We start from the raw sequence: 22413 nt of genomic DNA on the forward strand, positions 1-22413 counted from the left end.
AAGTAGGAAAACCTGCAAAATCGGCAGTGTATCAAATACTTGTTCTCCCCACTGTATGTGTCTGTCTATCCCTGTTCTCTCCTCTCCGCACAGGCTATACAAACGCCTCACACCGCGTGGCTGCTGCCACTCTAACCTGGTGGTCCCTGCACGCACGACCCACGTGGAGTTCCAGGTCTCTGGCAGCCTCTGGAACTGCCGTTCTGCGGCCAACAAGGCAGAGTTCATCTCAGCCTATGCTACCCTCCAGTCCCTCGACTTCTTGGCGCTGACGGAAACATGGATTACCACAGAAAACACTGATACTCCTACTGCTCTCTCCTCGTCTGACCATGTGTTCTCGCATACCCCGAGAGCATCTGGTCAGCGGGGTGGTGGCACAGGAATCCTCATCTCTCCCAAGTGGACATTCTCTCTTTCTTCCCTGACCCATCTGTCTATCTCCTCATTTGAATTCCATGCTGTCACAGTCACTAGCCCATTCAAGCTGAACATCCTTATCATTTATTGCCCTCCAGGTTCCCTTGGAGAGTTCATCAATGAGCTTGACGCCTTGATAAGTTCCTTTCCTTAGGATGGCTCACCCCTCACAGTTCTGGGTGACTTTAACCTCCCTACGTCTGCCTTTGACTCATTTCTCTCTGCCTCCTTCTTTCCACTCCTCTCCTCTTTTGACCTCACCCTCTCACCATCCCCCCCTACTCACAAGGCAGGCAATACGCTTGACCTCATCTTTACTAGATGCTGTTCTTCTACTAATCTCACTGCAACTCCCCTCCAAGCCTCCGACCACTACTTTGTATCCTTTTCTCTCTCGCTCTCCTCCAACACTACTCACTCTGCCCCTACTCAGATGGTAATGCGCCATCGCAACCTTCGCTCTCTCCCGCTACTCTCTCCTCTTCCATCCTATCATCTCTTCCCTCTGCTCAATCCTTCTCCCTCCAATCTCCTGATTCTGCCTCCTCAACCCTCCTCTCCTCCCTTTCTGCATCCTTTGACTCTCTATGTCACCAATCCTCCCGGCCGGCTCGGTCCTCCCCTCCTGCTCCGTGGCTTGACGACTCATTGCGAGCTCACAGAACAGGGCTCCGGGCAGCCGAGCGGAAATGGAGGAAAACTAGATTCCCTGCGGACCTGGCATCTTTTCACTCCCTCCTCTCTACATTTTCTTCCTCTGTTTCTGCTGCTAAAGTCACTTTCTACCTCTCTAAATTCCAAGCATCTGCCTCTAACCCTAGGAAGCTCTTTGTCACCTTCTCCTCCCTGCTGAATCCTCCTCCCCCTCCCCCCTCCTCCCTCTCTGTGGATGACTTCGTCTACCATTTTGAAAAGAAGGTTGACGACATCCGATCCTCGTTTGTTAAGTCAAATGACACCGCTGGTCCTGCTCACACTGCCCTACCCTATGCTTTGACTTCTTTCTCCCCTCTCTCCCAGATGAAATCTTGCGACTTGTGACGGCCGGCCGCCCAACAACCTGCCCGCTTGACCCTATCCCCTCCTCTCTTCTCCAGACCATTTCCGGAGACCTTCTCCCTTACCTCACCTCGCTCATCAACTCATCCTTGACCGCTGGCTATGTCCCTTCCGTCTTCAAGAGAGCGAGAGTTGCACCCTTCTCAAAAACCTACACTCGATCCCTCCGATGTCAACAACTACAGACCAGTATCCCTTCTTTCTTTTCTCTCCAAAACTCTTGAGCGTGCCGTCTTTAGCCAACTCTCTTGCTATCGCTCTCAGAATGACCTTCTTGATCCAAACCAGTCAGGTTTTAAGACTGGTCATTCAACTGAGACTGCTCTTCTCTGTGTCACGGAGGCTCTCCGCACTGCTAAAGCTAACTCTCTCTCCTCTGCTCTCGTCCTTCTAGACCTATCTGCTGCCTTTGATACAGTGAACCATCCTTCTCCACCCTCTCCGAGTTGGGCATCTCCGGCGCGGCTTACTCTTGGATTGCGTCCTACCTGAAAGGTCGCTCCTACCAGGTGGCGTGGCGAGAATCTGTCTCTGCACCACGTGCTCTCACCACTGGTGTCCCCCAGGGCTCAGTTCTAGGCCCTCTCCTATTTTCGCTATACACCAAGTCACTTGGCTCTGTCATATCCTCACATGGCCTCTCCTATCATTGCTATGCAGACGACACACAATTAATCTTCTCCTTTCCCCCTTCTGATAACCAGGTGGCGAATCGCATCTCTGCATGTCTGGCAGACATATCAGTGTGGATGACGGATCACCACCTCAAGCTGAACCTCGGCAAGACGGAGCTGCTCTTCCTCCCGGGGAAGGACTGTCCGTTCCATGATCTCGCCATCACGGTTGACAACTCAGTTGTGTCCTCCTCCCAGAGTGCAAAGAGCCTTGGCGTGACCCTGGACAACACCCTGTCGTTCTCCGCTAACATCAAGGCGGTGACCCGATCCTGTAGGTTCATGCTCTACAACATTCGCAGAGTACGACCCTGCCTTACACAGGAAGCGGCACAGGTCCTAATCCAGGCACTTGTCATCTCCCGTCTGGATTACTGCAACTCGCTGTTGGCTGTGCTCCCTGCCTGTGCCATTAAACCCCTACAACTCATCCAGAACGCCGCAGCCCGTCTGGTGTTCAACCTTCCCAAGTTCTCTCACGTCACCCCACTCCTCCGCACACTCCACTGGCTTCCAGTTGAAGCTTGCATCTGCTACAAGACCATGGTGCTTGCCTACGGAGCTGTGAGGGGAACGGCACCTCCGTACCTTCAGGCTCTGATCAGTCCCTACACCCAAACGAGGGCATTGCATTCATCCACCTCTGGCCTGCTGGCCCCCCTACCCCTGCGGAAGCACAGTTCCCGCGCAGCCCAGTCAAAACTGTTCGCTGCTCTGGCACCCCAATTGTGGAACAAGCTCCCTCACGACGGCAGGACAGCGGAGTCACTCACCACTTTCCGGAGACACTTGAAACCCCACCTCTTTAAGGAATACCTGGGATAGGATAAAGTAATCCTTCTACCCCCCCTTACCCCACCCCAAAGAAAAAAAAAATATATTGTAAAAAGGTTGTCCCACTGGCTATCATAAGGTGAATGCACCAATTTGTAAGTCGCTCTGGATAAGAGCGTCTGCTAAATGACGAAAATGTAAATGTAAATGTAAATATATGGCAATTTACATACAATATTCAGTTAATAATCATTGACTGTAATACCTCTAGGGTACTGTGGTGAAACAACTGCTGTGCAAAGTATTGGGCAACAGCTTTCTTCCAGGACCAATATCCAGAAAGTGTCTCAGAGTAGGAATAGTGATCTAGGATCAGCTCCCCCTTGTCAATGTATTTGTACTCCGTGTGAAGGCAAAACTGATCCTAAATCAGCACTCCTACTCTGAGATGCTTTATGAATATGATCCATGGTCTGTCAGCAGCATGCTGCTTTCTGTGATCCAATTCACTCTCCACCTGAATTACAACAACAACAAAAACATGAATAATAATGAACCTAGTCAGTCAGTAACTTAGCTAACTAATGAAACACTCAGGTAAATTATTTGCAGTGAAATCAGGAGGGGCACTTATATTGCTAACTTTTTCAGTCACCAATGCATCTATAAACAGGCAGGGGAACGAAGTAGTTTGACAAAAAGTGTTCAATAGTCAGTAACTAGTCTTTAAAATATAACTAACAATTATATAGCTATTTGTTATTTTCTAGAAACCTAGCCACAGTCCACTTAGCTAGCTAGCTAAGGTGAACACAACTCAGACTGGTGGGAGTTAACGTCAGCAAACGTTAGCTAGCTTTCCCCCAGCAGGTTCAATCTTGCGAACTACGGCATTTTCTCTACATCATCAATCAGATGGATAGCTAGCAAATATACACTGAGTGCACAAAACATTAGGAACACCTTCCTAATATTGAGTTGCACCCTCTTTTGCCCTCAGAACAGCCTTAATTCATTAGGGCATGGACTACAAGGTGTCAAGCGTTTCACAGGGATACTGGCCATGTTGACTCCAATGCTTCCCACAGTTGTGTCAAGTTGGCTGGATGTCCTTTGGGTGGTGGACCATTCTTGATACACACGGGAAACTGTTGAGCATGAAAAACTCAGCACCGTTGCAGTTCTTTACACACTCAAACCGGTGTGCCTGGCACCTACTACCATACCCCGTTCAAAGGCACTTAAATCTTTTGTCTTGCCCATTCACCCTCTGAATGGCATACATACACAATCCATGTCTTAATTGTCTCAAGGTTTAAAAATCCTTATTTAACCTGTCTCCTCCCCTTCATCTACACTGATTGAAGTGGATTAAACAGGTGACACCAATAAGGGATCATATCTTTCATCTGAATTCACCCGGTCAGTCTGTCATGGAAAAAGATGGTGTTCCTAATGTTTTGTACACTCAGTGTATGTTTCCCTCGCATCTTAAGCTGCCTGATACAGCTTGCCAGTTGATAGTAAAGTAGGATGAATGATACAGCTAGCTAGCTGCTGTGGCAATGCCAATGGCTAACCAGAAGTTTGTCTGAAATGTAGACTTCGTCCACCGCCAGTCCTATCAATCGCTTGCTGAAAACGGTTAGTTTGAACAACTTTTCTCCATACATCGCTTGATATATACAACTTTTGCCATAGCCAGTTGGCAAGAATGCTAAATCTGCCCATCCACATGGATCATAAACACGAGTGAAATTAGCAGAAGTTAGGGATTTGGTCTAGAGTTTTCTTTTGCGAGGGAGGAGACTTCGCTTCCTTCTTCACACAACGGAAATCACAATTGTTAACATCATTCCCCCCAGAAGTTAAACGGGAAGTGACAACTTTTGCAGAAATTTTACTTCTGGATAACCAAGATTAAGAGTGAACATATGCAAGAACAGTCATATTGACTACACTGTGGCACTATAACGGGCACATGTTTATATCTCTTCAGAGTGATTAAATTTGGTCCACATGCTCAGGGATAGGAGTCTAGCTAACCCACATGATATCTTAGACACCACTGGCCTGATTTTTACGGAACTTGGGTGAATGATTCATCTTCTTGCCCTTTGTGCTGTTGTCTGTGCCCAATAATGTTTGTACCTTATTTTGTGCTACTGCCATGTTGTGTTGCTACCGTGTTGTTGTCATGTTGTGTTGCTACCATGCTGTGTTGTCATGTGTTGCTGCCATGCTGTGTTGTTGTCTTAGGTCTTTCTTTATGTAGTGTTGTGGTGTCTCTCTCTTGTCGTGATGTGTGTTTTGACCTACTTTTTTTATTTAAATCCCAGCCCCCGACCTCATGAAAGAGACAAACTGACACATTTTCATTTTTATCCGTAACAAATTTAGATCGAAGGAGTGCCTTTGATTTGACTCGATGACGTGTTTCTACGCATTAGTTTAGTTAGCCAAAGTCACCATGACATCACCTACAAGTGTGATCGGGGATTTCTATTGGAGAGGCAGTTTCTGACTTTTTTCATACTGTACTGTCTTTGACTACACCCTTAAAGTGGGACTGACAGTGTTTTAACAACATGACATCGTATTAAAATCTGTTCATATACACCCACAGGAAGAATATGATGACTTTTTTTTTTTTTTATCTGAAAAGCGAGCACTTAAATATGGTCATTTTCAAATAATGTAGAGTAAGGTATTTGGGAAGATTCTATAGCAATATAGAGTGGGAAAGTGGCAGTGTGTTTGGACAATTAACAGACACTGCAGTAAATAAAATCTAGGATTGTCCAGGATTTTGTTGTGTTACAGCCTGAATTCTAAATGGATTAAGTAGATTTTCTTCTCACTCATCTACACACAATACCCCATAACGACAAAGTGAAAACATGCTTTTAGAACTTTTTGCAAATGTATTGAAAATAAAATACAGAAATATACATTTACATTTACATTTAAGTCATTTAGCAGACGCTCTTATCCAGAGCGACTTACATCAGCAATTAGGGTTAAGTGCCTTGCTTAAGGGCACATCGACAGATTTTCCACCTAGTCGGCTCGGGGATTAGAACCAGCGACCTTTCGGTTACTGGCACAACGCTCTTACCCACTAAGCTATCTCATTTTCATAAGTATTCACACCCTGAGTCAATACTTTGTAGAAGCACCTTTGGCAGCGATTACAGCTGTGAGTCGTTCTGGGTAAGTCTCTAAGAGCGTTCTACACATGGATTGTGCAACATTTTCTATTATTCTTTTCAAAATTCAAGCTCTGTCATATTGGTTGTTGATCAACCATTTTCAGGTCTTACCAAGTAGATTTAAGTAAAAACTGTAACTTGGCCATTTAGGAACATTCACTGTGTAGATTTGGCCTTGTGTTTAAGGGTGAATTGTCTTGCTGAAAGGTGAATTAACATCCCAGTGTCTGGTAGAAAGCAGACTGAACCAGGTTTTCCTCTAGGTTTTTGCCTGTGATTAGCTCCATTCCGTTTCTTTTTTATCCTGAAAAATTCCCCATTCCTTAACGATTACAAGCATACCCATGAACATGATGTAGCCACCACTATATGGAGAGTGGTACTCAGTAATGTGTTGTGTTGGATTTGCCCCAAACATAACACTTTGTATTCAGAACAAAAATTAATTGCTTTGCCACATTTGTTTGCAGTATTACTTTAGTGCCTTGTTGCATGTTTTGGAATATTTGTATTTTGTACAGGCTTCCTTCTTTTCACTCTGTCAATTAAGTTAGTATTGTGAAGTAACTACAATGTTGTTGATCCATCCTCAGTTTTCTCCTATCACAACAAACTCTGTAACTGTTTTAAAGTCACCATTGTTCTCATGATGTAATCCCTAAGCAGTTTCCTTCCTCTCCGGCAACTGAGTTAGGAAGGACACCTGTATCTTTGTAGTGACTGGATGTATTGATACACCATCCAAAAGTGTAATTAATAACTTCACCATGCTCAAAGGGATCTTTAATGTCTGCTTTTTTTTACCCATCTACCAATAGGTGCCCTTCTTTGCAAGGCACTGCTCGACTGAGGGACCTTACAGATAATTGTGTGTGGGTTACCGAGATAGTAATTCAAAAATCATGTTTAAACACTATTATTGCACACAGAGTGAGTCCATACAACTTATATTATGTGACTTGTTAAGCAAATGTTTACTCCTGAACTTATTTAGGCTTGCCATTATAAAGGAGTTGAATACTTATTGATTCGAGATATTTCAGCTATTCATTTTTTATTAATTATTAAACATTTTAAAAAACATAGTTCCACTTTGACATTATGGCCTATTGTGTGTAGGCCAGTGACCAAAAATCTCAATTTAATCCATTTTAAATTCAGGCTATAACACAACAAAATGTGAAAAAAGTACAGGGTGTGAATACTTTCTGAAGGCACTGGATTAACCAGTTAGCTAGCACATTATCCTGTTAAACTGTTAAATGAGTAGCAAGAAAGCTACAAGTTATGCCAAATAACAGACAGGGTGGAGACCTGCCAACCTTGAATAATTTGCTCAAATCATAGGCAAAGTCCACCTTTTTAAGCCTAATAATGATGTTGGCAGAAGACTGCCTCAGTAGGAATGGTAGGCTATAGACTGTTATGGGTACTTGGTAATTGGCTGCTCTTCAGTAGCTAACTAGAAACACGTTTAAATGTACAATCAGGGCTCTCCCTAGGATTTTCGGACAAAATGTAAGTATTAAAGTTAATTTTCTGCAATTCTACACATTTTGCCATGGGGAGTAGAGAAAATGTTGCAGTTTTAAAGCAAGATTTCTGCAGGGTGGTGAGAAAATGTGGCAATATTATAACAAATGTAATGGTATTCTACTCGTTTTGCCATGGGGCAGAGAGAACATTTTTGCAGTTTTACAGCTAATTTCCTGTCATTCTAAAATATTTTTCATTAAAAATAAAAAGACTAATCGCTTTGAAAACGGCCTATGAGGCATCGATATGAGGAATTTTTTGATCTCCCCCCTCCTCTAAATTTCGGACAGGTATTTCCATCTGTCCATGACACCACTCGCATGTGAGGTGCGCATTTTAGAAAGGTGTTTGGGGTTTTAGGCTGGGTTTCTGTATAGCACTTTGTGACATCTGCTGATGTAAAAAGGGCTTTATAAATACATTTGAATTTCCCTGCACAGTTCTAGGCCTTCTGCCGTGTGCACTTGCTGCACTGAAAAGTACTTTGTTGAAGCACATTTGGCAGCGATTACAGCCTCGAGTCTTCTTGGGTATGACGCTACAAGCTTGGCACACCTGTATTTGGGGAGTTTCTCCCATTCTTCTCTGCAGATCCTCTCAAGCTCTGTCAGGTTGGATGGGGAGCGTCGCTGCACAGCTATTTTCAAGTCTCTCCAGAGATGTTCGATCGGGCTCAAGTCCGTGCTCTTCATACTTCACAATCTTAGCTAGCAAGCTAGACAAGCAGTCATCATGAATCACGTTGACAATCTACTGGCAAATCCTTTTCAATGCTTGTCATATGAAGAGAAATTATACATAAAACTTATCGGTGCTCATCGGCCATAAACATTACACAAGAAGTTGGAAATCGCAAATTCAACAATGAGTGGTTTGGAAGGAATCAGTGGCTAACTGCAAGCTATTTTGCTTCCCCTGCCTGCTATTCAGTGGAGAGGGTGTGTGGGTTTAAGGCTATTTTCCAAGCGTAAAGGGTTAAACATTGACACGCAACACCATGGGCCAGAAAAGGTTGAATACATTGCCGCGTTCAAAACAACTGGAAACTCGGAACTGGGATATCAGACTTCATTGATTTCAAGACAACTGGGAACTCAGAAGAAAATGTGTTCCGATTGGGAAAATACGTTTTGAACGGTCATCCATCTCGGAATTCCAAGTCGGGAACTAAGGCCTCTTTCTAGAGCTCCGACCTGAAGATCACTGGCGTCATGATTCAACCAGAGAATGCCAGACTTTGATGACAAAATTTGGCAACATGAAGGACCGCCGCACCACCTTCCCGTTCAAGTGAGCACAGCACAACAACAGTGAGTCCAAAAATGTATTGTATGCTGCTGCAAAAATGATGTAATGTGCCAGGGAGATATGTATACTGTAGCTAAGAAAGTAATACTAAGTGTATGTTGTGTAGGCCTAGTAAACTGTTAGTAGCCCACATGCCTCACCCTAATAATTTGGTCACTGTTCTGACTTGGTAGTGCACATGTAGCCTATAGTTTTAGAGAAATGTAATCATCGAAAATTGTAAGAGCTTTCATTGTCTGCTTATATACCCCTTTTATTTATCCTACGGTTCTGACTTGGTGTACAGGGAGAATACTGAATAAAGTTATGACTACGTCCGTCTTAATCGAAATTACGGATGGCCACTTATCTGCTCATCGTTCCCTTATGCCATAGTTAATATAGGCCTATTGCTTATATACTGCAGATCTCAGTATCTTATTCATAATTTTAGGCAATGTTGGAATGATTTGTCTTGCTTACTTTGTGTATTATAATTAGCTCATGTACTTTTCTTCACGAGGAGGGGATACTATATAATGTTGTTGGGTCTGTAACCATGTTTGCCAGTGAGTCTTTTCCCATTCAAATATTTTTTTTCAACAAGTAGTTCAGTAATAGACCCACATAATTCCAGTTGATATTGCGAGGGTTGTTTTGTTTGCGCAACGCGCTGTTTGTCTGTATATGTTATATAAAAGTGGATCCTCATGATTTATATTTTCCTTCCTTTTTAGACTAATAAAATTATTCAAAAGTTAAGCTAAGCGAGTCTTTGTGTGGTAACTTAAGAGTAAAGTTAAGGCCTCAACTTGCTGAATTTATCTGAACAAATTTGTCGGTGTCCATTTTGAAAGTGCTGAATGAATAGGCCTACCTCGTCGCAGCTCGTTCGCTTGCACTTGCTTATACTGAGTTAAGTGTTAATGACATAAGAATAAACATTGAATTTACTTAACATAAATGTATATTTGTGTATGGTTCAAAATTCATTTGAACGAGAATGTGGTTATCAACTTACACAAATCCACAAGGAGTCAGAAGAAACCACATTCTCTAAGCAAGTCAGCCATAGCAGCTGAGTTTTTTTTTTTAAGGAAGTAAATGAGGCTGAATGAACTGTTTCGCTGCCAGACAAGGCTCTGCTGATAGCCAGGTGAAGCAGTGGTAAGGATTCACTCCATGGTGCTGAAAAGAAAGCTCTGCTGTTGGGACAGCTTTATGTAGGCCCTAACAGTTTGTCACCATTATAGTGCAATGAATGTATTGTTTAGTGGCTTTGCAGGCATGCATAAAAAAAAAAAGTGGTTTGAGTTTGCCCCACCCATATTTACACACCAAAATCACCACTGCTCATTACACAGGTGCACCTTGTGCTGGGGACAATAAAAGGCCACTCAAATGTGCAGTTGTCACAATACAATTCCACAGATGTCTCAAGGTGAGGGAGTGTGCAATTTGCATGCAGTAATGTCCACCAGAGCTGTTGCCAGAGAATTGAATGTTCATTTCTCTACCATAAACTGCCTCCAATGTCATTTTAGAAGTGTAAAAATGTAGACAAGACAGAAAATATATATTTTCCAGTTTTACTTTATTTTTTTAAAAAGATGATAAATAAAAAAAGGTGTGATGGCATAAACCAGCAAGGACAAAAAAAAGCATAACATGAAACAGTCCAGTCTGACCAATCTCCACCCTGCATAGCCCACACTGGTGATAACCAATCTCAGAGGTCGACATCTGCCCCTTCTGGCTGGCGGTTTGGCCAAACATTTGTTTCAGATATAAGTGCTGCACTTTGCGCTAGAGGGCAAACCAGACAGATAATCCAGCAAACACAAGGGGCCCTAGGATTGGCTAAACCAATGTTACTGAATCCAGGCAGTGACAACAGGGTAGAGGGATCTCGTTTGGTCCAGCACTGGGAAGAGTGGACGATTTGATGTGGTCCCAATAAACCATTCATCTAAAAAATACTTGATTGCTTTTCTTAGTAGGGGGCTCTTATGAATTCTGATTGCTAGAACAGGTTCAGCAAAGACCGATCTGAATGGGGGAAAATGATAACTGATCCATGGTTAGACTACATCACCCCCACCTGCTGGATGCGAACAAACTGCTTACAGTCAGTCTCGCGCAAGGGGAGGTCATCAGTACAGAGATATCCAATCAGACATGACGATCCATGGGACCATTCAGCTCGTCTTGAGGCAGGCTCCACATAATGATACTCAGATTTCATCACAGCTACAACTGCTTTTTACAGCCTGGAGAACATTTCCTCCAAGTACTCTCATTCAGAATTTGTAAATACACCAATGGCTGACTTGCATCCCCCCCAACAGACAATCTAATTGGCTGGCGGGGGAGGGGACAGAAACCAGTCACAGGAGGCACTTCTTATGAAAACAGGGGGAGGGGGGGTTCTGACATGTCAACAAGATCCGTGAATGTACAACAGAGGCCAAAGTGACTGAACAATAACACTATGTACAGGCAGGTGAGGGGGTCAGTGTGTGTGCGCACGCATTGAGTTTAAGCACAGGCTAAGATCACGAGCTGAACATAAGCACATGTAAAAACAAACACCATTTCAGTGACACTTGCACAATGAGTTGCCATGTCTTTCCACTGGTACTTTAGTTGTTTTAAACATCAGATCAAACGTTACAAGAAAGAAATACAATATTTCAGACATTGCTTAGGAGTACTAGTCAAGTTCTGGAGGATGAGAAGTGATCATACAGACACACACACTGACCCCTGATCTTCCTTCAGCACTCCCTTTCACAAACACACAATGGGGTGTAGGAGAAAGGGGCACCTAACGCATTCTGTACTCTGAGGTCTTGGACACCTCACAGAGCTGACCCTTGAAGTCTATGTCAACGGTGAAGTCCAGGTCTCTCTGCAAGCGAAACAGACACAGAAACAGGTTAAAAGAGGACACTGGAAACACACTCAGCTTTAAACCACAGAACACCATGGGACAGAACAGATCGGAGTAATCATTTCTAGTTTGGGAAAATTATACCCAGGCAAAATAGGAAGGGTAAACTTGGACTTAAAGGTATTCCTACAAACTTAAGACAGAGGTTTTTACTCTTTCTTACGTTGTTTTTGACATTGGGCTTCATGTTGATGTTCCCGAAAATCTCCTCTCCAGTCTTCACAGTCAGATAGTCGTCCAGGTAGAATACTGTCTGCTTCCAGTGGGTGTAGGGGGACTCTGGACCTGGGGAGAGGAGAAACGGGACAGGTTTAATATGACTTCACATAACAGAAGAAAAATTGCCCTTAAAAAGTCATAGAAAATATATTCTCTCAATTATTGAAGAATACGTGTGTGCTGTCATTTACCATAGACTTCATTTATGAGGATTCAGTGAACATATCTATTATGGTTTACTGGGGACTGAGCATAAAGACTCACTGGTGGAGAAGCCCGTCCTCTTGTGACAGCGCGTGAACTCAATGTTGAAGTAGGTGACGAGGGCGTGGATGTAGTCATTCCTCTTCACCTGCAGGCAGAAGGGCGAGGTGAAGGACAGGTCGTCGATCTTCACCGTGTAGATGTCCACCTCCTGGGGACAATGTAGAGAGGGGGGGGACAACGTGAGACTCAGATGACAAATGCAAAATCCTCTGTTCGAACTGGAGATGTGGTGCCGACACAAAGTCACAATAGGGTCAGTCAAGTAACCAGATTCCAAGGGGGGTCACAGGACTGTGTGCATTGGGGGAGGCTGCTGAGTGTGATTGACTCACCTTGATGAGACAGGCGCTGCTGACCAGCTGTTTGGGGTCCACCACGTCCACTAGGGGCTCCTTGATGGCCACCTCCTTGATGCAGGACATATCAAAGCCGTACACGTTCTCCCACCCTGTTACAGAGAAGATATAGGGGGTTACCACCACACCTGGGCAGACGGCAAGTTTAAAAAGTAACTATATTAAATTGTTGGCCAGTCATTAGTATTTCCTTTTACTTCAACATCCAGACTAGTTAGCCATATCAACTCTGCTCTAGCTAACTATTACAGAGGGGGCAAGTAGCTTAACTGTTAGAGGCAAGCCAGCAATTGGGTCACTGGTATCAAATCCTAGATGCAATTGCACTCTTGAGCAAGGCACTTAACTCCCCGGGCACCTAGAGTGGCATTCCCCCGCACCTCTCCAAAACCTGTGCATGTATTTTTCGGAGGGGTTCGGTTAAACGCAAAAGTCTAATTTTATTTGGACTTTGTGTGCAATTGACCAATAAAGTGATCTTAATACAAGAACAGTACAAGTAAATGTTATTTCCCAAATTGTTGCTGATGACAGTCGGTAAAACCGATGCTTTTGGCTCCTTTGACTGGCTCAACCGTGAGAGTTAACTGAATCTGTTAGATAAGGGCTGTGACAGTCTGATCACAGAATCCAACCTGAAACAAAGTCCCCTGACTAACTCCTCTCCAACCAAAAACATGGGTACAACGCTGGCCAAATCACACCAACTACATTACCCCAAAATTTAGAGGAATTCTCACAGTGGATTTTATAGTCCTTGTACTGCCTGTCCTCAATGGCTGTGACGTACAGGGTAGCCCTGTCTGGGAAAATCAGGCCCTCTGGTTTCTGGGAGACAGAAAGGGAGAGAGGGGAAAAGAGCATGGCGGGTTAATACTCTTGGGAATGACAGATTAGCAGGCTATTCAGAGGCCTGACGTATAGTAGCAGCTGTGTGGAATCATGGCACAATGACTGCTGGTGGTGTGCACGCCAGTCTGCGTGGGGTGTTGCGCCTCCAAAGAGGGAAGCCAACCGCAGACAGAAAGTCTAACACTAATCCAATACACTTCACAGATACATCATTTGATCGGACTGAATAGTTACGGCACACAGTTAACCATTGTGGTATGAAAAATGTATGCACTCACTAACTGTAAGTCGCTCTGGATAAGAGCGTCTGCTAAATGACTCAAATGTAAGGACAACAGGTGAGGCAAAAAATTATATTATAGAGTTCACACCAGTGCTATAGCTGAAATGTTCCCAATAAGTCACCCCAGCATGGTGCTGGCGAGACCCACTGGAATGATGTTTACTTTATGGCCAATTCCACAGCAAGTCAGGAACTGAATCTCCTAAAAGCCTTGGTATATGGCCAAACAGAGTTTCTAACACCTCTCACTTGTCCCTGAAGATTTCAGAATAGGGAAAGACAGCAATTAAGACATTCAAACAAGCATATTCCATAACATACTAATTAAATATACAGGCAGGAACATACCAGCCACTTGTCCCTGGCGTAGATGACAGTGTTTAGCATGGACTCGTAGAAGAGGCAGTAGCCCATCCACTCTGAGATGATGATGTCCACTCCCTCTACAGGGAGGTCCACCTCCTCCACCTTCCCCTTGATGATGGTCACAACTGAATGGGGAGAAAAGAGGGATGAGTTACGACTAAATAGCCACAACATTCCTTCAAGCCAGGTTGAACCATTGTACGGGTGACTGAAAACTGAAAACATGGCAGGGGGGAAAGTACTGACTTACTGTGGTCCATTTTGTTGGCCTTGACGATCTTCACGGCATAGTCAGAGATACTGCTGCACTCAATCTGAAAACACAAAAGCGGAAGTTAGAGAGCAGGCCTTTGGGGGTCTCAAGTAATGACAACTAACCAGAACCTTTTGCGCTCCCATCAAGGCAACTGAAGTCTACTGGGAACTCATGGGCTTTCTATGTGTTCTGTTCATTATGATAAAGCAAGTAAAACAGGTCTTGATGCAAAGCATTCACATCTGTGCCAGATTAAGAAGATGTATGCCTTACACAATATGGTATGACAACGGGAACATGTCACACGTAGCGTAGAGAATGGTGAAGCTGCATCACAAGTTCTAAAAGTACTACAGACTATTGACAGTGCATGGCAGTAAATGAGGTGTGTATGTATGAGTCTCTTCCCTGTTTGCAAACAAGGTGGGGGTACTTACTCCTATGACTTTCTTGGCCCCAGCTTTAGCTGCGAACATGCAGAGGATGCCAGTTCCACTGCCCACGTCCAACACCACCTTGTCCTTGAACAGGTGCTTGTTGTGGAACATTGAGTTCCGGTAGGTCAGGGTGCGCACCTCATCTTTCAGCATCTCCTACAGAGCAGGACACGAGGGGGAGCATTTGACAATGTACCACTCAGCCTCTATTATTAGCCCCATTGTATTTTGGCACAGATGTGCTGACCAAAATTCGGTTTATATCAGTGTGGCATGGGTCTTTACACATTTTGGTTGTGGTATACATTTTTTCACCAAATAAACATTTAAATGTATGAAAAATCAATCCCCTTTTTCACAAAGATACCTACCTCGTGGATACCGAAGTGGGCGTAGGAGTCAAAGTAATAGTCCTTAGAAGTCATGTCTTCTGCTGCAGGCTTGGCCGAGTTCTCCCCCTGAGAAATCTCACCAAAAGAGATACCAGTCACAATCAGCCCCAGACTGGCAACAATGACCATGTATGAAAGTTCTCTATCCAAATCAGTTGCAGCCAGGCAGAACGTGCTGATAAAAAAATAATCTTGAATAGATGTGAATAGTGTGTTAAATAATTACCTTAAGTTGTTCAAAAACGTATAAACTGTTATGTTCATAGGACAATACTTCCAACGACATATTTACATTTCCGAGTACGGGTGTGTGGTGTTAAAAGTTCACGTAGTTGTAGCTAAACCCAAGTTCAGTGTAGTGCATGAAGCCTTCTTTTCTCCGAGCACAAAGGGTGAGAGAGAAAGCACATGGTGATTTAGGCCTTCACTTACTTACATGTAACGTTGGGACAGCAAATAAACGTAGAACCCATTAGTTACTCGAATGGCGCGCAATGAACATAACGTTACTAGGACGCTCCACTAATTAAATGAGCCATGCTTTATTCAAGCAATTGGCTGGCCATAAACTACCTAAGTTGTGTAGTTAAGAAAGTGGTGATTAGCTCCTGCCGGGCTGCCGAATGGGTAACGTTAGCAGCACAGATTATAGCTAACACCAATGGCTAACAATTATTATTTGTATTTAGTTATCGGAACGAATTTGATGGATTAAAAACGGACCTTGGGCTACTTAAATCAAATGCTGGCAAAGTGTGCCAGATGTGACTTGTGAAATGCTAGTTAGCATTGCTAACCTAGCACCCATGCGGTCTCTCCCCGAAGCGCGAGCTAGCGATGGCTTTCATAAAGATTATATCACACCACATATACTTTCCATTACTAATCAATTTCCCAAATCCATTCATAATTCAGTAACTACAATTACATAACAACCGCATATACACAGTAAGAGTTTGCTGTGCTAGCAAACACGTGACGAGAATTGAATGAGCCTTACAGTGTACGTTAGATGGTGCCTGGCTAAAATGGATGCTTTGCTAGTAAAGTGCGTGTGTTCTCTGAACTAGCCAACTAGCAGGCTCTGCGGCCTACAATGACATTGGAAATATAGTTAATTTAGCTTAGTGAAAATACTTCAATTTTAAGCTACAGACACAAATTATATTTGGTTTAAATGTCTTAAACCACGACTCGACCACACCACTGCGCTTACCTCCATTCTGTCCGTAGCCTCCGCCATTTCAATTCCGTGTGGGCATGGACGTAGACGCACAGTGGTATTAAAACGCACACCTTTGAGCCCCCACCCTTTGACGCAAAATACGCTTCGTGATTGGATCCGTGTTGCAGGCACCTCCCAAACGACAGCTCCCAGTTTTGCATAAAGATTCCTCATTTTTATTTATTTTTTACATTTACATCATTTAGCAGACGCTCTTTATTTAACCTTTATTTAACCAGGTAAGCCAGTTGAGAACAAGTTCTCATTTACAACTGCGACCTGGCCAAGATAAAGCAAAGCAGTGCGATAAAAACTACAACACAGAGTTACATATGGGGTAAAACAAAACATAAAGTCAAAAATACAACAGAAAATATATATACAGTGTGTTCAAATGTAGAAAGTTATGGAAGTAAGGCAATAAATAGGCCATAGTGCAAAATAATTACAATTAGTATTAACACTGGAATGATAGATGTGCAAGAGATGATGTGCAAATAGAGATACTAGGGTGCAAATGAGCAAAATAAATAACAATATGGGGATGAGGTAGTTGGGTGGGCTAATTTCAGATGGGCTGTGTACAGGTCCAGTGATCGGTAAGGTGCTCTGACAACTGATGCTTAAAGTTAGTGAGGGAGATAAGAGTCTCCAGCTTCAGATATTTTTGCAATTCGTTCCAGTCATTGGCAGCAGAGAACTGGAAGGAATGGCGGCCAAAGGAGGTGTTGGCTTTGGGGATGACCAGTGAGATATACCTGCTGGAGCGCATACTACAGGTGGGTGTTGCTATGGTGACCAATGAGCTAAGATAAGGCAGGGATTTGCCTAGCAGTGATTTATAGATGGCCTGGAGCCAGCGGGTTTGGCGACGAATATGTAGTGAGGACCAGCCAACAAGAGCGTACAGGTCACAGTGGTGGGTAGTATATGGGGCTTTGGTGACAAAACGGATGGCACTGTGATAGACTACATCCAATTTGCTGAGTAGAGTGTTGGAGGCTATTTTGTAAATGACATCGCAGAAGTCAAGGATCGGTAGGATAGTCAGTTCAGTGAAGGAGGCTTTGTTGCGAAATAGGAAGCCGATTCTAGATTTAACTTTGGATTGGAGATGCTTAATGTGAGTCTGGAAGGAGAGTTTGCAGTCTAACCAGACACCTAGGTATTTGTAGTTGTCCACATACTCTAGGTCAGACCCGCCGAGAGTAGTGATTCTAGTCGGGTGGGCGGGTGCCAGCAGCGTACGATTGAAGAGCATGCATTTAGTTCTACTAGTGTTTAAGAGCAGTTGGAGGCTACTGAAGGAGTGTTGTATGGCATTGAAGCTCGTTTGGAGGTTTGTTAACACAGTGTCCAATGAAGGGCCAGATGTATACAAAATGGTGTTGTCTGCGTAGAGGTGGATCTGAGAGTCACCAGCAGCAAGAGCGACATCATTGATATACACAGAGAAAAGAGTCGGCCCAAGAATTGAACCCTGTGGTACCCCCATAGAGACTGCCATAGGTCCAGACAACATTTGAGAAATCAAGGCTATTTAGTCTGCCAATAAGAATGCGGTGGTTGGCAGAGTCGAAAGCCTTGGCCAGGTCGATGAAGACGGCTGCACAGTACTGTCTATTATCGATCGCGGTTATAATATTGTTTAGGACCTTGAGCGTGGCTGAGGTGCACCCATGACCAGCTCGGAAACCGGATTGCATAGCGGAGAAGGTACAGTGGGATTCGAAATGGTCGGTGAGCTGTTTGTTAACTTGGCTTTCAAAAACTTTTGAAGGGCAGGATGGATATAGGTCTGTAACAGTTTGGATCTAGAGTGTCACCCCCTTTGAAGAGGGGGATGACCGCGGCAGCTTTCCAATCTCTGGGGATCTCAGACGTTACGAAAGAGAGGTTGAACAGGCTAGTAATAGGGGTTGCGACAATTTCCGCGGCTAGTTTTAGAAAGAAAGGGTCCAGATTGTCTAGCCCGATGATTTGTAGGGGTCCAGATTTTGCAGCTCTTTCAGAACATCAGCTGTCTGAATTTGTGTGAAGGAGAAGCGGGAGGGCATGGGAAAGTTGCAGCGGAGGGTGCAGAGCTGGTGGCCGGGGTAGTGGTAGCCAGGTGGAAAGCATGGCCAGCCGTAGCAAAATGCTTGTTGAAATTCTTGATTATTGTAGATTTATCGGTGGTGATAGTGTTTCCTAGCCTCAGTGCAGTGGGCAGCTGGGAGGAGGTGCTCTTATTCTCCATGGACTTTACAGTGTCCCAAAACTTTTTGGAGTTAGTGCTACAGGATGCAAATTTCTGTTTGAAAAAGCTAGCCTTTGCTTTCCTAACTGCTTGTGTAGTTAGGAAAGCTAACATTGGTTCATACTTACACCTAAAATCCAGCTATGATTGTGGTTGGCTAAAACTGCTGCACTTCTGACTAAAGAAAGGTTATTGGATTAAGATCTTTGCGCTATCTATCAAACAAACAACATTTAAGTAGTGCTCATCTATATCTAAGTATATGACCAATTGTCATTGTAATATTCACTGCTGGGATAAAGCCGACAGCGTTGGTATATCCCACAAGCTCTTGCTGTTTTTGATTTCCAATTGTGTTTTTCTACACAGTACAAAATATTTATTACAATTTGCAGGCTATATCTTAAACATTTGGGCCCATGTCAGTCCTGTTTTTCAGTGAGTTTCCTGTCCTGCAGAAGGAAAAGCTAAATACAAAGGTTGTAGCATGACAGTCCTGCAATTAGAGAACGTGCAATTGCAGATGTTCTTATGCACATTTATTTGAACAGGGAAGCGTTGCGGTGGAGCCAACAAGCTAGGGACACTGAAGCAAATATGGTATCAGGGGTGTCAATGGCTTTTAAGTCCAGCAATGCTCTGGAAAACTGTCCCTAAAAGAGTCAGAACAGAACTTCAGTTGGAGGTCTCATCTGAAAGACCACCTTTCCCAGAGGACGATACCACTCACAAAAAGAGATAATTAACCTAACCATGATGCATCATCAAATCAATGTCTTTCACCTTACAATTGGCCATAAATAAGTTTTAGAAAACAGGGTTTCCTTGGTATGCTCGATATTAGGCTATAGTTTGAATTTGGTTAAGCACTTTATTTGTCTAGTATTTGCAGGAAGTGCAGAGCAGACATTATTGATGAGGCTTGGCAGTAGTACTAGCTAGTAACATTGAGTTTACTGCTATGAGTAGAGAAAAGGTGAAAGGCAAAGGATGGCCACATTTGTTTGGAGGGAGGGGGGTGGCAAGAAACCAACTTACTTGAGTTACAAAGCCAGACTCCTTTTATAAAACAATTGTATTATCTCTCTCAAATCTTTGTAATAAAAATAATATGCCATGTAATAAATGCACTTCAACTGATTTAAATACGGCAGATTTTGTGCACCCAGCGTCCAACTTTGAGACGAGCAAATACTCAACATTTCACCAGTTATTGTATTTTGAGCTGAGGCCGAGATGTGTGTGTCGTGAACAACATTCATGTGAGAAACAATAGTGAAATCGGCGGTTCGCATCAAAATAAAAGTCCCCCATTGAAACTGATTCAAACGGATAAAAATATTATAATCATGGCACAATTGGACTAGATAATGCAAAAAAAAGGTTGAAATGTTGTTATATAAATAATATAAATAATTGCAATTCAGAATTGCACTGGGGGCATACTTATATACACTGTACAGCCTAACCTATGGATTGTGCACCTATGACATGGGGTTTCAGCCTACTCAGTGACACTCACAGAACACAACTATGTAGAGTTTACACAAATATTAGCATCTTAGTTCTTATTGCAGGATTTTGATTGTGGAAAATCATCTTTCCAGTCAGTCTATTGTGTGTATTGGACATTCATATTGAACTGTACAGCCAAACCTATGGATTGTGCACCCATTAAATGGGGTGTCAGCTTACTCAGTGACACTTACAGAACACAACTGTGAAGAGTTTACACAAATATTAGCGTCTTAGCTTTTATTGCAGGACTCTGAAACCACTAAAATTAGCAACATAAGCTCACCAGTCAACCTATGTCTATTGAACATTCATATTGCACTATACAGCCTAACCTATGGATTGCGCACCCATGAAATGGGGTATCAGTCTACTCGGTGACACCCACAGAACACAACTATGTAGAGTTTACACAAATATTTGCGTCTTAGATGACCGTTTAAAGCCATTTTTCCCAGTCGGATCTAGTTTTTTTCGGAGTTCCCAGTTGTCTTGATCGCTCGGAAGTCGGATATTTCCGAGTTCCCAGTTGTTTTGAACACGGCTGGTAACTAGGAACTGGGAAATATCAGACTTCCGAGTGTTCAAGACAACTGGGGAACTCGGGAAAAAATGATCTCCGATCATCATCCAACTCGGAATTCCAAGTCGGGAACTCTGGCCTTTTTCTAGAGCTCCGATTTTCCGACCTGAAGATCACTGACATCATGAATCGACCTTGTTTGTTTCCGAGTTCCCAGTTGAACCATACATCTCAGCGGAGGGAGAGAGACATGGTCCCTGCTCTCTCCTTCCTTTCCTCATATGAGACTGACCAGAGAGAGGGGACACCGTTTTTCACCTGATGGCGAAATTCGCGTCGCTCTGGCTCTGCATCTGCCTCATGCATAAATTCATGTTGTTCCTACAACCAAAGAAAGTGAAATATTCTTCAATATTAAAATGGACATGACGAGCTGCTAATGATAATACAAATGCAGGGCTATCGATACACTTGGCTACTCATTCAATGCAGCTCCAGTGTGAGTGGAAGTAGGGAGATGCACGTTTTATGTTTTGTAATAGTGTTGAATAAAAACTTAAACATGAACTCACTCATAAAAACAGCAGCTCTTTGCTGTATTCTTTGACAGTCTACCTCTGGTCATTGTTATAAAAGGTATGAAATCTCATGTAGGCTAGTATCAAACTTTGCTGTGGCCGTGGGGTCGTGGAAGCTGTAGGCACTGTGATTAGCCACAGATCTCCTGGTCCTCCAGGCAGGCCGAGTTTGTCTTTTCAGACAAATGACATGGTTAAATAATGGGAACACTTAGCCTGCGCAGGGCTTCTGAATCACGATCGACCGGTTGGTGACCACTGGGTTAGGCTGTACAGTGCAATATGAATATCCAATACACACAATAGACTGACTGGAAAGGTGACTTCCCACATTCAAAGTCCTGCAATAAGAGCTAAGATGCTAATATTTGTATAAACTCTACACAGTTGTGTTCTGTGAGTGTCACTGAATAGGCTGATAGATTAGATTACATGAGTTTATTAGTCAGATGCACAGGGTTGCAGAGCTAGGAAGTCTGGGGGGCAGGAGGGGGAAAGGGGGAGCAGGTAGCTGCCTAGGGGTGACTATTCAGCAGCCTGATGGTCTGGGGGTAGAAGTTATTGGCCAGTCTCACAGTTTTTGCCATGATGCTCCTATACTGCCCACGTCTGAGTGATGGATCAGGCCGTGGCTCGGGTGTCTGAGGTCCTTGATTATCTTATTTGCCTTCCTGCGACACCTGGTGTTGTAGGTGTCCTGGAGGGCAGGCAATGTGCACCCAATGGTGCATTCGGCAGAGCGTACCACACTCTGTACAGCCTTGCGGTCAGCAGCGGTGGAGTTGCCGTACCAGGCTGTGATGCAGCCCGACAATATGCTCTAGATGGTGCTCCTGTAGAACAGGGCCCTCTGGGACAGGCCGAACTTCTTCAGCCTCTTGAGGTTGAAGAGTCGCTGTCGCGCCTTCTTAACCATGGTGTCTGTTTGGTTTGACCATTTCAGCTCCTCTGAGATTTGTACGTCGAGGAACTTGACATTCTTTATCATCT

At 43.7% G+C, this 22413-nt stretch overlaps 1 protein-coding gene and 1 pseudogene across 4 annotated transcripts; both read right to left on the reverse strand.

Moving 5' to 3' along the window:
- Nucleotides 1-10537: 10537 nt before the first annotated feature.
- On the reverse strand, nucleotides 10538-16641 carry LOC121550295 (protein arginine N-methyltransferase 1). Of its 4 annotated transcripts, none has more exons than XM_045210836.1 (10): nucleotides 16560-16641; nucleotides 15323-15409; nucleotides 14952-15107; nucleotides 14509-14572; nucleotides 14241-14383; nucleotides 13498-13585; nucleotides 12734-12849; nucleotides 12399-12549; nucleotides 12079-12200; nucleotides 10538-11873 (listed from the first exon to the last, which is right to left on the reverse strand). In XM_045210836.1, the coding sequence occupies exons 1-10, from the start codon at nucleotides 16584-16586 to the stop codon at nucleotides 11790-11792; spliced, it is 1038 nt and encodes a 345-aa protein (XP_045066771.1). In that variant the 5' UTR covers nucleotides 16587-16641; the 3' UTR covers nucleotides 10538-11789. The 4 variants fall into 4 exon arrangements, with proteins under 4 accessions (XP_045066771.1, XP_045066769.1, XP_045066770.1 ...); XM_045210834.1 differs by having other exon boundaries at nucleotides 13474-13585; XM_045210835.1 differs by having other exon boundaries at nucleotides 15323-15418; nucleotides 16560-16640.
- Nucleotides 13259-13369, reverse strand: LOC123482685 (annotated as a pseudogene).
- Nucleotides 16642-22413: the final 5772 nt, after the last annotated feature.

This window comes from Coregonus clupeaformis, chromosome 35, assembly GCF_020615455.1.
Source record: "Coregonus clupeaformis isolate EN_2021a chromosome 35, ASM2061545v1, whole genome shotgun sequence".
Classification (NCBI taxonomy): Eukaryota; Metazoa; Chordata; class Actinopteri; order Salmoniformes; family Salmonidae; genus Coregonus; species Coregonus clupeaformis.

Excerpts from the sequence above, each read along its gene's own strand:
- LOC121550295 (XM_045210833.1), bottom strand. The coding sequence starts at position 16,586 with ATGGCGGAGGCTACGGACAGAATGGAG. Across the intron at positions 15,108-15,322 it reads CCCACTTCGGTATCCACGAG|GAGATGCTGAAAGATGAGGT; the intron begins GTAGGTATCTTT and ends CCTGCTCTGTAG. Across the intron at positions 13,586-14,240 it reads ACGCCAGGGACAAGTGGCTG|AAACCAGAGGGCCTGATTTT; the intron begins GTATGTTCCTGC and ends TCTGTCTCCCAG.